The 15,778-nt window shown below is 33.6% G+C and overlaps 1 protein-coding gene across 2 annotated transcripts in view; it reads left to right on the forward strand.

The window, feature by feature from the left end:
• The window catches only part of PPP2R5E (protein phosphatase 2 regulatory subunit B'epsilon), a 68,766-nt gene that overhangs the window by 48,811 nt on the left and 4,177 nt on the right, over nt 1–15,778 (forward strand). For both annotated transcript variants that reach the window (XM_032235559.1, XM_032235569.1), the window contains exons 4-13: nt 3,215–3,316; nt 5,027–5,119; nt 5,595–5,725; nt 5,826–5,885; nt 8,944–9,052; nt 11,202–11,255; nt 11,371–11,421; nt 12,724–12,843; nt 14,144–14,271; nt 15,286–15,387. In XM_032235559.1, coding sequence (XP_032091450.1) covers nt 3,215–3,316; nt 5,027–5,119; nt 5,595–5,725; nt 5,826–5,885; nt 8,944–9,052; nt 11,202–11,255; nt 11,371–11,421; nt 12,724–12,843; nt 14,144–14,271; nt 15,286–15,387 — 950 coding nt within the window. The remainder of the gene's footprint in view (nt 1–3,214; nt 3,317–5,026; nt 5,120–5,594; nt 5,726–5,825; nt 5,886–8,943; nt 9,053–11,201; nt 11,256–11,370; nt 11,422–12,723; nt 12,844–14,143; nt 14,272–15,285; nt 15,388–15,778) is intronic.

Below are 15,778 nucleotides of genomic sequence, written 5' to 3' on the forward strand. Positions count from 1 at the left end.
CTCAGCTTTAATACTTTTCTTAATTTTTAATATGTTTTTACAAATTAGAGTTGTCTTGATTACTGTGATAAGGGCCAGCATTAATAGCAATAGTACTTAGATTTTTATACCGCTTCACAGTGCTTTTACAGCCCTCCTTAAGTGGTTTACAGAGTCAGCATATTGCCCTCAACTATCTGGGTCCTTATTTTATCGACCTTGGAAGGATGGAAGGCTGATTCAACCTTGAGCCTGGTGAGATTCGAACTGTCAAATTGCAAGCAGCTGGCGGTCAGCAGAAGTAGCCTGCAGTACTGCACTCTAACCACTGCACCACCACGGCTCTTACTCAGTTTTATTTGTAGGGATAAATGACAAATACTATGTTCATTGGAACATAAACCTGTTGGAAACAGTCTTTGTAGGAATTCTTCATTTCTCCCAATGTGTCTAATTTGATTGACTCTGTTGTCCATGCAGATGGGTCTTAATTTAATTATGGAAAACAGAACATAGATTATGTTAACAGATATGCCCCAAAGAAAGATTAAATATATTATGGTATTTATTACTAATTATAAGGATTCTTTCTTCTGAAAATAACATGCTGTGTGAGATGCATGCTAAAGATCTCAGTAAAAGTAATCTTGTTTTTATTAGCAGTATATTAGAATGCACCCTCTTGTGGTGAGGAGATGCAGAACAATTTATTCTTAGTTACAGGTGAAACTCAAAAAACTCGAAAAATATTGTGCAAAAGTTCATTTATTTCAGTAATACAACTTAAAAGGTGAAACTAATATATGAGATAGACTCATTACATGCAAAGCAAGATAGTTCAAGCCGTGATTTGTCATAATTGTGATGATTATGGCTTACAGCTCATGAAAACCCTATCTTGCTTTGCATGTAATGAGTCTATCTCATATATTAGTTTCACCTTTTAAGTTGCATTACTAAAATAAATGAACTTTTGCACAATATTCTAATTTTTTGAGTTTCACCTGTACTATTAATAAACTTTTAATACTTTATTAATATTGTACTTCAACAAGTGATAGCATTTACTCAGTTTTAGCTAATTTGATAAGCTAGGCAGGAAATACCACTGTCATTGGTAAGACTGGTAAATTGGAAAAAATATCCTAGAAAAAGGCAGTGACAGACTGGATCCTTAACAACAAAACTGCAAGATTGAGAGTCAAGTTCAAATTGAGGACACATTTACTTTTATGCTGTTATTAGGGTGTGTGTGTGTTTATAAAATTGTGCCACTATGTAATGAATCACAGTAAAACCATGGGAAAAATAAACATAACTGAAATGAAGAACAAAATAAAGTATTTGTAGAATAAAATGGCATTAAAATTTGAAACTTCAGTAATATCATATACTTTTTATGATGCAATTAATAGCTAGAAACAAGAGAGCCAAAGCAAGCAATGAGGAATTCTAGTCCTCAGTTTTTATGCATTAGAATATAAATGAAAATACGTTGTTTTCAAACTCATAAGCATTAGTTATAGATGTATATGAGAGTGAGTGAGAGAGGGGGGGGAGGGAGGGAGGGAGGGATGTATGTATGTATGTATGTATGTATGTGTATGTGTATGTGTATGTGTATGTGTATGTGTGTGTGTGTGTGTGTGTATATATATATATATATATATATATATATATATATATATATATATATATATATATATATATATATATATATATATATATATATATATATATATATATATATATATATATATATATATATAGGCTTCATTAAAATTCTGGTAAGAGTTTTGTGGCATTTAAACTTCTTTGTCCAATGTTTCCCAGCCTGGACAAGTCCAAGATATGTTGATGTTCTCCAGCCAGTCATTCTGGCTAATAAACCCTGTCCTACAGAAACTGAGGGTGAAATGACATCTTGAAAACCAATGAAATTGGTTTTGAATGTAGTACAGTAGTCCTCAAATTATAATCATTCAAAGATGCAGTGACTGAAAAAAATGACTTTGAACCAGCCCTCATGCTTACAATGTTTGCAGCATCCCCATGGTCACATAATCAAAATAGGACACTTGGCAACCAAGATGTATTTATGACAGTTGGACTGTCCCAGGTCACGTTATCATTATTTATAATCTTCCCAACCAGCTTCTGATAAGCAAAATCAATGGCAGAAGCCAGATTCGCTTAACAACCTCATGATTCACTTAACAACTGATTTGATTCACTGAACATTTGTGGTAAAAAGGTAGTAAAATCAGGTGTGATTCACTTAACATCTGCCTTGCTTAACAATGGAAATTCTGGTCTCAGTGATGGACATTTGAGAACAACCTGTACTATCACTTGACCTGGATTAAAAATTAGGGTCCTTGGTGCCCCTCGTTTCAACCCTGAGCTACAAATATTCTTAATCTATTGGATTAAGAATATGTGGTACAAATTCCTACAGAATCCATTCCATGTTTTTAGGAAGACATTATTCAAGGATAACGTTCTCTTCTGTTCAATAGTGTAGCTCCTTCAGGCTGGAACTTAAAGGTGCTAATCAGTTTAAAGTACAGATAATCCTCGATTTACATCAGTTCATTTAGTGACAGTTCGAAGTTTCAACAGCACTAAAAACGTGACTTACGACCATTTTTCACACTTACGGCTGTTGCATGGTTTTGTGATTTATATTTGGATGTTTGACAGCTGACTCACATTTATAATGGTTGCAGTGTCCTGGGGTCATGCAATCACCTTTTGTAACCTTCTCACAAGCAAACTCAATGGGAAAACCAGATTCACTAAACAACTATATTACTAATTTAACAACTGAAGTGATTCACTTAACAAATGCAGTAAGAGAAGTCATAAAATGGGGCAAAACTCACTTAACAAATACCTCACTTAGCAACATAAATCTTGGGCTCAATTGTGCTCGTAAATTGAGGACTACTTGTAGTAGCAAAAATGTAGCCTCTTCAATGCTGTCAGAAGCTGTTACGTGCTTTTATTACAAGGGGTAAAAAATCTGACAAGAATCATTAATGCACTTATTAATCATATAGTGCCATATAAATTGTTACTATCTAAGAATAATTTTCTGAAATCTTTTCTAGAATGAATTCTTAAAAACTGTAAATTATCCAAAAATATTCTATTTTAATAGCTGCATCTCATCTCTTATAACTGGCTGGTTTTTGTAGTAGATATTTGAACGCTCTTTCTTTGCAATTTCAAGGTTTCTTGCAATATATTCCGAACACTTCCTCCAAGTGATAGCAATGAGTTTGATCCAGAAGAAGATGAACCTACTCTTGAAGCATCATGGCCACATTTACAGGTAATTTTATTTAGCACAGTCTTCAAGCAACCCCAAATGCCTGTTGAAGAGCCATGCTTTCATAGCTCTCAAAACTATAATAGGGAGAGATAGGCGATTGCCGAGGTTGTGGGAGCATCAGTGGGATGTTTGAAACCAGGGTGGATAAAAATCAATGATTTTTTTAAAAAAACACATAATTTTATTTAAATAAGATTTTTTAATATATTTTTTTCAAATTTATTTTAATAAAATGCTTTTGGAGTAAAAATCTATCGAAAGATAGTTTCTATTTAAGATACATTAATAATTTGGTTTATTCAGCATGAAATTAGTTATGTAGCATGAGGCTGTATATTCTGCAATATTTATATTTTTGGTAAACTCATTCAATGAATCCAAGCTCTGCAAGCTGAGATAACGTGCCTTCTAAATAGGAAACCTTCATTTTGTTTGTAAATAATAATATTAAAGATTTTAACTACCAGCAAGAACAAGTCCTTACATTTAAAGAGCACTTTTCAGTTCAGACCATCATGGTAGTACCTGTTAGCAGGCATCCACTCACCTTGTGTCACTGCTACATCACCAGCCGTCCCAGTACAGTGAATGGGACTGTCGGTGAGTCAGAAGCAGATCAGGAGGAGCCACTCTGGGACCAAGATGACAGTTTCTCTCTGATAATTATGATTTAAATCAAGCCTTTTTACTAGTAATTTACATTGTGATTTAAATCGAATTGATTTAAATCAAATCTACCCTGTTTGAAACAAATCAAAGGCAACTTTGGACAGTGCACAACAAATGAGTAAAGCCACATCTAAAAACCACAGATACAACCCCCACCACCACACAATTACATAAATATAAGAACAGAGATACAAACCTTAAGCAAAGAATTAAAATAGCCGGTATTGGAGCTAACTAAACATGTTTCTGGGACCCTGGGAATGCGAGGAGTGATAATTTAACCAGGCCTTGAGGGCCTTCCAGAATATCAAAATGACACCTACATTTTTGCACCAGATATTGGCCTTTAGCTGATGGCACCCAGAGCATGACTTCTCTGGCAGAGCTAATGGAATGGTCATATAATGATTTTCAGGTGGAAAGAAGCCAAGTTTTTGTAGTATGCTAGAGGCTGCTGATTAAATCTGATCAATCAATCAGACGTCTCTCTTGGTGTAGTGTATAATAGTCCTATATATTTTCTGATCGCTATTACATGAATCCAAACAGTTTAATTAACTCTCTTCAATGTTGTAATTGCTTTATTTTATGTGATTTCAAAAGTCTGGAGAGCAAAAAGAATACGCTGTTGATTACTCCTAGGAAATTGGACAATTCAGTGACCAAGTGTACAGGTGGAGAGTGTCTGTTCTTAACTGAGTTCTTCTGATGATAGTTAAATAAGAAGAGTTAATGAGCACTATATTTCATGTGAACGGAAATAAGACACTCTTTGTATTTGTTTATATTTACCTTTAAAAAAAATGGATTGAACAGTAATGTCATCAACAAACTGCGTACTTAGGGAACATTTAGGGCTTCTGTATATGAGAAATGGGGCAGCAGATGGGCAGTTGAAATGATTAAAATATATATGTTAAATATATAGGTTAAATTACTTTTTCTTAACAAAAATTACAAAAATAATAACATATTAATATGTGCAGTAGAATTACAACATGCATTTAATCAGGACTAACCTGTGTTATTATTTTTTTGCAGCTTGTATATGAATTTTTCATACGATTTTTGGAAAGCCAAGAATTTCAGCCCAGCATTGCCAAAAAGTATATAGATCAAAAATTTGTATTACAGGTATTTTATTTAATCTTATAGTATTAATAAATATACCAGTCTTCGTTAATCAAGATGAATAATAATGTTTGCTTACTTGTACTCATTCAGTTCAAGGAATATTTTGTATGAATGTTTAATATTGGAGAATTACAGCTAAGTTCAAGAAATAGTAAATGTCATGACTAAGAATTTTATACAAAAGTTTGCCAGAATCCACTAATTGAAACATTTCTTATTTCATATGGAATATATCCTAAGTCCTGCAGGAAATCTGAATTGACCCTCTTTGGCTATCACTTGCTAATAAAGCAAGAATGGCAAGAATTAGATAGAAAGATAAAAACTAATGATATGATGATAAAAACTAATGTGATTTTGGAACATAGTACATAGAAAAGTGCAGATTTTGGAGAGAATAAAGCATTTCAGAGATATTAAAATATGAAAGTCAAATAGCATTTGTAACCTGTTGTGTTTTGCTTTATTTTATTAGCTTTTGGAGCTATTTGACAGTGAAGATCCTCGGGAACGGGACTATTTAAAAACAGTCTTACACAGAATTTATGGCAAGTTCCTTGGTCTTAGAGCATTTATCAGAAAACAGATTAATAATATTTTTTTACGGTAAGTTTTAAGAATAGGGGCACAAGAAACTTCTTTTGGTGTTACATGATAGTATTACTGAATAAATATGAACATTTAATATATGCAATTTGCTTTGCAGGTTTGTTTATGAAACTGAACACTTCAATGGTGTGGCTGAACTGCTGGAAATATTAGGAAGGTAATGAAGTCCCATTCTTTACAACTAACTAAGGATGTAAATATAGTAATATTATGTAGATATATTGCTCTTTCATCAGAGTTTATATGTTATATTTATTTATTTATTTATACATTAGCAAAAGCTTACTTCATTAAAAGTAATATAAAAACTAAATTTAGATGCAAGATCACACAATTACATTTCCATTATATCCTGACCCTCATTTATTCATTCATTCAAAAGACAAAAAAACAAATGACCAAAGCTTGTTTCTAGGATTTAACTTAATTTGATTTGAATTAAATTTATTTATTTAACTTGGTAGACTGCCTAGTAGCAATACCATAATATTTTACAATAAATATATAACAACACTGTTGCATTAAATATAGTTTAAATGGCAATTTAAATAAACCAAGGAAGTCTAATAATTAAAATCAGTCAAAGCCTACAAAATCTACAAAAATGTCTACAAAAATGTATGGAGTCATTGGTGGTCTCTGAACTGTTGTTGTTTTCTTGCAGATGTTTCATTACCAAACTAGGTAACACCATCAAAATATGTTTTCAGGGCCTTTTTAAAAGCTAATAAAATTAGTTTTTCTTATAATTTCCTGTATACTCTTTTTGAATCTTAAAGAAAAAGTGGAATATAAATATGAATAATGGATAATAATAATCTGCTACATAACTACTGGAACTACCACATCCAGTATCCAGACTTAACAATTGTCAGTATGAAAGTCTGAATACTGGACATGGTAGTCCCAGGAGAGCAATAGAAGAGAAAGAACAGAAAAAAGTTCACAAAATACAAAGATCTGCAAATAAAAATAGAATGGCCATGGCAAAAGAAAGCAAACGTAGTACTAATAGTATTAGACGCCTTGGGTGCAATCCCAAAATAACTCTGGAGCACCACTTGAACAACATCACCATTGACGAAATCAGCATCGATCCATTGCAAAAGGCAGCTTTGTTTCGAACAGTTTATACTGTGTGCACAATTATTAGGCAACTTGCATTTTGGAGGATTAATTTTATTACTGAACAACTACAGAGATCTCCGCCAATCTAAAAGGTTAATAAATCTCAAACCTGAATATTCAAGAAAGTAAAAATGAGCTTTTGGCTTTCTTGGGAGAATATCTGTGTGTGCACAATTATTGGGCAACTATTAGTCTGCAGAGTTATTATGCAACTAACTGGAAAATGAAAATTTGCCCATCTCACTCTTTTGTATGCTGACTCTGTAAACCACTTCGACAGGGCTGTAAAGCACAGTGAAGTGGTACATAAGTCTAAGTGGTATTGCTATTTGCACCTATTAAAGTGAGAATAATAAACAACTCAAAATATACAATGCATAGAGCATTGTCTTGCATAAAAATCATGGTCTTCTTAAAAGATGCAGACTTTTTCCTGTACCACTGCTTGGAGAAAGTGTCTTCTAAAAACTGGCAGTAGGTTTAGGAGTCCATCTTCAACCTGTTCATCTTCAATAATATCAGCCCATAACAGTACCCTAGCTCCACTTTGCTGGTGTCTAAGTTGAGGTGGAGCTCTGTTCCCATTATTGATCCAGCCACAGGCCCATCCATCTGGTTGATCAAGAATCACTATCATCAGTCCATAAAACCTTTGAAAAATCTGTCTTCAAATATTACTTGGTCCAGTCTTGTTGTTTCAACTTATGTCTCTTGTTCAGTGGTGGTTGGGTTTCAGCCTTCGTTACCTTGGCCATGTCTCTGAGCCATTGAACACCTTGTACTTCTGGACACTGCAGGTAGGTTGCAGTTCTGGAATATGACAACACTGGAGGATAATGGGTTCCTAGTAGCTTCACATTTGATTCTTCTCAAATCTTTGGCAGTTCATGCGTGTCTTTTTTCCTCAACACGTTTCTTGTGACCTTGTTGACTATTTGCAACAAAACATTTGCTGGTTCTGTGATCACGCCCCAATCTGTGATCACGCCCCAATATCTTAGCAATTTCAAGTGTGCTGCATTCATCTGAAAGATTTTTTGTTGACTTTTCAGAGTCACTTAAATCTCTTTTTTGGCCCATTTTGCCCGAGGCAAAGAAGCTGCCTAATAATTATGCACATAATTAATATAGCGTGTTGATCTCCTTAGGCCACACCCTCCCTCATTACACAAATGCACATCACCTGAAATGCTTATGTCCAATAAGCATTCAATTTTATACAGCTTGGAGATGGAAGATATGCATAAAAATGATATAGTCAAAATACTCACTTTCCTAATAATTGTGCACACAGTATACATTCTGCTTTTGATGCCTTTAACATAATCAAACATTCACATCTGCCAATTCAAGGTCTTTGTGAAGGAATCAGTAGGTGACAAAAATGCCAAATCCCATCTAAACGTTTGGCTAATTGTGTGATGAACCATAATAATCAGAGAAAAGTCTCTAGGCTTATTTAGCTATTTATCAGTATTTATAGACTGATCTGTTCTAGCAAATGGACAAAGTACATAAGCAAACAGTGCAGAATGTCTCAGGAATTAAAGCAATCGGAACAATAAATCAGTCAATCTTCATCAGCAAAATAGAATTATATATACTGCTTTACATGTGGTGGGCTTTTCAGAGTCTATACCTGTATAAAAGTGATCAGTGATTATGAATGTGCAGTATTTTGATAACGTAGCCATAACATTTCCTGAATTCAGAGAGTGTTTTCTCAAACCTACGTAGCTTCTATACAGTTTCATGAAAAAAAACATGTCTCTTTAAGGAGTTGCTTACAGCTGCAGAAAGTGCACTTGTGCCAGATCAGAAGCAGTTTTGCTCCTTTCAGATTTCAGTATATTGTATATTGAGTACATTATAAGTAAGATGTAGAACAAGGTCCAGGGAGATCTAGATTCAAATCCACTCTTCACCATGGACACTGACTGGGTTTGGACCAGTTGTACTCAACCTATTTCACAAGGTTTTTGTGGTGGGAATAAAATGAAGATGGAGTTCAATACATTTGGAGGAAAAGCAAATTATAGATCATATTACAAATAAATAAATAAAAAATCTTCTTTTCTTATTTCTAGTATTATCAATGGCTTTGCTTTACCTCTTAAAGCAGAGCATAAACAGTTTTTGGTGAAAGTATTGATCCCTCTACATACCGTTAGAAGTCTATCGCTGTTCCATGCACAGGTAGAAATTTAAGTACTATGTTATGTATTACATTTTTGTAAGAACTGTGTCACATTCTGTTATATAAACAATGTACAATATTATTAAGTTAAAACAAATTTACTGCCATGCATAAAGAAGCACATGCTGGGTTCACGAATTGTTCTAACCCATTCACTATTGTAAACTAGATTTATCAAATAGACCATATTTGACTGGATTCTTAATGAGTTCTCTCAATAAGTACTATTACTACATCTAGCAGAAAGATGGATGATGTTTTGGTAACTGCTACAATGAATGATATTGCATAGATTCAAGCCACATCAGTATGATTGAAATTCAGAGCTGGGTAGGTTCCCTTAATTTTTTAAGAGTTAAAATGCTTCTGATGCATTTATTCTACCTTAAAGTCATGGAAAACTGTCACTGATTTACAGTAATCATACCAGTAACATTCAACAGCTTGTTTGAAAGATGCTCTGAGGCTACAAAAGAAAGATTTTGAATCTTTATATAGCTTGGGGAGTCAGAAGCCCTCTCTCCCCCCTACAAATTAGCACATTTGGATGAGAACAAAAATGGAATGGGTTATGTCACCAAAAATAAATTAGGTTCTGGGTCAAGCAGCTATCTATATCTGTGTCTGTTTATTAGTAGCTGCCGCCTTTCTTTCAAAGTAGGAAATTCAAGATTTTATATGTCCCTATATTTGTTTGGGGAAAAGCAAACAGTCACAATAATCTACTTATATTTTTTTTTCCTTTTTTAATTTACTTCTTGGTGAATTCTATGTCAGTTGAAGGTTGCATCTGAAATGGAACTACAGACAATAAGAGGAGTGCTTTATGTTTTAAAAACAACCCCTTCTATCCAGTAAGGACTATGGATAGAGCTAAAAAAGCTTGTTTCTGACGTTATACAGTTAACTACTTGTGTCAGATGTGATCATGGTGGTGAAATATCTAGCATGAATTCTGATTGGTTCCTGTACTTTAGGTTATATAATATTCTTCTTTTCTTAAACTGATAATTGTTACCATACTGCATGCCTAACCTTTTCCTCAATCATTGAAAGCATTGTTTGGTAAACGTTTCCTCTAACGTTCCTGCAGATGTAGTCTTGCTAGCTTTACATATTTCTATGTTCTACAAAGCTACTAACTCATCTCATAAGATCTCAGAAGGTGCTTAACGCTTTCAGAAATGTAAAGGAAAAATATTTTAAAGAAAAATTATATAGTGATGAATGTAAATGTTATTAAATTCACATTTATGTAGTTGCTCTGGCACATAGGTACTCCTTGACTTGTGACCACAAGTGAGCCCCAAATTTCCATTGCTAAGCAAGTTAAGTGAATTTTGCTCCATTTTACTACCTTTCTTGCCAAGTAAATCACTGCAGTTGTTAAGTTATCAACACGGTTGTTAAGTGAATCTGGCTTCCTCATTGACTTTGCTTGTCAGAAGGCTTGTAAAAGGTAGATTACATGACCCTGGGATACTGCAACCTTCGTAAATTGCCAAGCCTCCGAAGTTTGAAGTTTGATCATGTTGCCATGGACACAAATCACTTTTTTCAGTGCCATTGTAACTTTAAGTGATCACTAAATGAATGGTGGTAAGTCAAGAACTACTAGAAATATCTTTTTGTTACTGTTTAAACCAGAGGTGAGGAACAATGGCTGTCTAAGGAATTCTGACAGTTGGCAGTCCACAAGTCATAAAAGGGCCATCGTTTCCCTTCCCTGGTTTAAATGATACATCAGTCATCATGACTTGTATTATCTGGACTACTTGTACTGTGGAATGTGATTTAGAACAAATGGGTTGCAGTCTTGCTTGCAGTAGCAGAGTATGGCTTGTAGTGAAATAAGACCTATATCCCAAACAGCCCACTTACAGACAGAGAAGGAAGCTCCCAATCTGTCCTTTTATATTACAGCTTCATTGTTCCTTGTTATGTTTTAAAGGAATCCCCCAGACTATAGTTGCAGTTATGAAAGACACTGTGGTAAAAAGTAGAATGAAAGAACCAAGAAATACTAATGGGCATTCTGTCCTTACTAGTTATGATTCAAACTATGCATCAAGTTTAGTTGCTTATAACTATTTTTGTTTTCCTTTCAATTAAAGATTTTAATGTGCATGTTTTCTTTTGTTTCTGCAGTTGGCGTATTGCATTGTGCAGTTTCTAGAGAAAGACCCTTCACTCACAGAACCTGTAAATATAAGGAATACATGCACAGATGAACATTTTAAAATATTGAATAAAAATTTTGTCAACTGACATATTATTATTTCTAATTGGTCTGTTTACCTTTTCTTCTTTAATTTAGGTCATTAGAGGTTTAATGAAATTCTGGCCGAAAACTTGCAGTCAAAAAGAGGTATATTTGATGAACAGTAATCAATTGTATTTCATAATGCAGTGAAGAATATAATTCCTAAGAGGAACATAAAGACTTGGTTGTCCATAGCAAATAGACGTTTTGTCAAAGTAACAAAATCTGCATTGCCCCTTATTTATTTGCATGCAACTTCCTGACCACTAATTCGTAAGGAGTATATTTTGTATTGTAATGTCATAATGAATGTTTTCTCATTTGTTGTCATCCTCACTCCAGTGTAGATTTTGACATAAACAATATTATTAGGCCCCATATTATGGTAGGAATAAAGAAATTCTTTCTTAATGCCATCTGGAAATATAATAGGATGTTCTTAAAAGTAATATTTAAACTTATTTTTAATATTAGATGCCAGTCTGAAATACAAAACAATAAACAATATTGAAACATGCTTTGTATGACATTATCAGTTAAAATGCATTTCTAGCATTTCTTAAGAAACAGTCCAATAATTGCAGCTAGTATTAACAAATCAACATTACCTGTATTTAGTATAAGACACAGCAGAGTATAAGACGCACCTTATTTTTGGGGAGGAAAATTCTGCCTACCAGGTATTCATTTTTATTCCAATAGCACCAGAAAAGCAAGTAAACACAATAGTATAATAAAATAACACTTTTTGCCACTTTTTTATTTCCCCAAGGGGGAACCTCTTAATAAGCTTAACTGTATGTCTGGGCATTCAGCCAAAAGCACTTCACACCTGTAAAAATGTAACAAAGCTGAATCAACAAACCAGTCAAGCGCTTGCCTGAAGAAAACATTGAGAAAGCTCAGATAGCCATATGAAAAATCCCTGCCTTGCCCTTAAAGAGATTATCCTCAAAAGAATATAAATTGAATAGAAATCTCATAGTCACAGGAACTCTGCCTTACCCTTGAGAGGATTATCTCCCAAAAATAGAAATTGGACAAAAGAAGTACCTCTTAGACAAAAGAAGTCTTCAAATCTTTCCTGTCCACTTCTCCCAGCTGGAAGGATGGGAAATTTTTCCAACAGTATGCTGCAGTAAAAATATTCAAAGCTTTTTTCCCAGCCCTAATGAGGTGCTAACGAGTGAACCTATCTTCCAATCTATTAAGATCTCAGATCCCTTCACTCGTTAGCACCTCATTAGGGCTGAAAAAAGCTTCCAAAAAGCTACATTTGGAATATAAGACACACCCCAATTTTCAGCTTCTTTTGGGGGGAGGGCGGGAAGTATGACCTATATTCCAAAAAATACGGTACTTTAAAATATGTTTGTATTTCATATATTTTTTTAAATTTTATTTTAGGTCATGTTCCTTGGAGAGCTGGAAGAAATATTGGATGTGATTGAACCTTCACAGTTTGTCAAAATTCAGGAACCCTTATTTAAACAATTAGCTAAATGTGTGTCTAGCCCTCATTTTCAGGTCAGTATTGCAACTAGATGAGACTAATTATTATAAATGTGTTATGTCTGCAAGATTAGGTTCAGATTGGACTTTGGGAAATGGCTTAAATTACTTCATGTTAATGTGGAGTCTGATTGAAATTGACATCTTCATTAGATCTAGTTCTTCTTCAGAAGCCCATTTCTATCATTTCTATTATTACAAATTAAATATGAGGTAATGATTGGACAAATTTCAATCAGATAGATGTAAATGGCTTTGTGTGTGATATTATTATACTAGTAATAGTTGCTGATATTATTAGTATTATAACTGCCATTATTTTTAAAAGGACAATGTTAATTCTATTTGCTGGAAAAATTTAATGAAATTTGCAATAATGTTTGTTCCTTTTAGATGAATAGGTTCAGAATTTTTGTTTCTTCATGAAAGATTTTCAGTTTGTGACAAGCGAGTTCCATATTCATATACCACTCACACTTTTCGTTCTAGTAGGAGATTGTTATGAAAGAAACAGCATTGGATCCATTCTAATAAAATTATTACAGTTTACTGAAAAATAAATGGAGATAGGTGTAAAAAAGTTTCTTTTAATTGCTCATGGACATAATCGAAAAATTAATAGGATAGTGGACTCTTTGTCCCTTATCTTTTTGTGTCAATAGACTCTATCAGATGTAATTTAATATTTCAGGTCCCCAAAGAGAGAAATAATTAAGAGCATTTAATTAGAGATATACAAAATTAGCAGGATGTATTGTTTTGATGTTCCGTGGAACGTTCCATTTTTCTTCTGGTATATGCCAGGCTAACCATTCTGGGGGCTTTTCTGATAGTTTCTTGGAAGTCAATAATTTGGAATAGGAAATAATTTACAATATTTCAGTTGTAGTCCTGAGAACTCTGTCCTTGCCTCACATCCCTTTCCAAGCTATTAATTTTGTCTGGAGCTTGCTTTACTTTATTTTCTCTCTTCTCTTCTCTCGCCAATACAGAAGTATTTGTAGGGGTGTGGTCAACACTGGCAAGATGGTGGATGGAGTATTGTAATTCACTCTGAAGGGCCAAACAATTATGGCCCAGTATACACTCACACATGCATGCATGCCAAATATCTCTGCTTGTGTTGCGAAAACTTTATCGGATTTCTGGGGAAGATAACTAAGAACATAAACTCTACATAAGCAAATTCCTGCTTTTGTCAGTTGGGTGTTACCTTTATAATTTCTTTTTTGGAGGAAGTTTTTTTTAACTTGCTTTTGTTTGCAATTATCCATAAGCAGTTTCAAAAATAATACTATTTTTTTTTTATTTCAAGGTGGCTGAAAGAGCACTTTACTATTGGAATAATGAATACATAATGAGTTTGATAGAGGAGAATTCCAATGTAATACTTCCTATCATGTTTTCCAGTCTATACAGGATTTCCAAAGAACACTGGAATCCGTAAGTTGTTGTGGTTGCTGTTGCTGCTAATTTTTCAGTACATTTGTTTGAATTTAGTGCTTTATTTTATATTGTAATATGGAGAACTACATATGAATGGTGGTAATGTTATCAGTAGTTTACTACACTTACTCAGTATTTTGTATACCAGCACCAACTAGGGAAATGTAGACCATAATATTATTTCAATCATCTGACAAAGAATAAAGCATCCCTTTGCTACTTGAAAATGCATATTTTTGGGGATGGAACCTAATTCGGTTTATTTTTTTAAAAAAAGTCTTCACAATGCTTTTCATAAGTTGTTGTTTTATTCAGTGTGCTCTCCAGTAGAAAATTATTTGAGGAACTGAATAAGAAGAATGTGAAACTAAAGTTTCAAAATAGTGCCCATCTATGTTTAGGTATGAGCCTAATAAGATCAGTATTATTAAATTTATAATAAAGATCTTTTTCTGAGGTTCCATATTTTTAAAGAATATAGTGTGGGAAATAATTTTAAATGAAAGTTTTTTTCTCTCTTGTGCCTTCAAGTGACTATTTTATCTTCTTTCTGTTTTTCAACATTTTAGCATTATTAAAATATAGGTCTAAATTTCCTTTTCTAGTATTGGGTCAAATTACAGAAAATTAGCATAGGTTCCTAATAGGTTTGGGGAAGTAAGGAAAGACCATATATAAAAAAAATATTGTCTTTTATAGCCAGTGCATCCAGAAAATTTGTTTAATCAATTTTTTTTAATTATTATTTTTGGATATACATTAATCAATTTTAATAATGTTGTAGATGCACAAAAGCCTGAAACATTGTAGGAATGGAAGCTGACGTGAATCATTCAAATAAAATGTCTCCAAGAGTGTCTCAAGGGTCTTTGAGATTATATTAGAATAGTTTCCCTTTTGTGAGTAAAATGAAAGGAATTTGAATATTAGAAACATGAACACAACAAATCTACAACAAAACGTTTTCTAACCTTTTTGAGCAGTTTGATGAATTTCTTTCATATTTTACAGGGCTATTGTGGCATTAGTATACAATGTGCTGAAGGCATTTATGGAAATGAATAGTGCCATGTTTGATGAGCTCACAGCAACTTACAAGTCAGATCGCCAGCGGTAACTTTTTAAAGCTTTTTGTCAGCTTTGCATAAAACCTGCAATTTTTGGTTCCTTCCTTCCTCCCTCCCTCCCTCCCTTCCTCCCTCCCTCCCTCCCTCTTTGCAGTAATTGCATAATTTTCACACACAATTGATTGCAATGCCTCATTTTTTTCTCCCTGCATGCTCATTAGCCTGGCCCTTGCAAGACATAGATGGTTATTTTTTTTCTCCCTTTATGAGATACAGTACCCATTGCGTAGCTTGTGAACTTGCATTCCTCACAGAACTTCTTTTGGCTCTATGTTATTAAAGACTTACATGTATCAAGAATTTAGGTCTAATAAAAATCATACAGTTACCAAAAAAATAATAATAACCCCTGAACAATTTAATCATCACTTTGCTTG

This window comes from Thamnophis elegans, chromosome 1 (assembly GCF_009769535.1).
Source record: "Thamnophis elegans isolate rThaEle1 chromosome 1, rThaEle1.pri, whole genome shotgun sequence".
In the NCBI taxonomy this organism is placed as follows: Eukaryota; Metazoa; Chordata; class Lepidosauria; order Squamata; family Colubridae; genus Thamnophis; species Thamnophis elegans.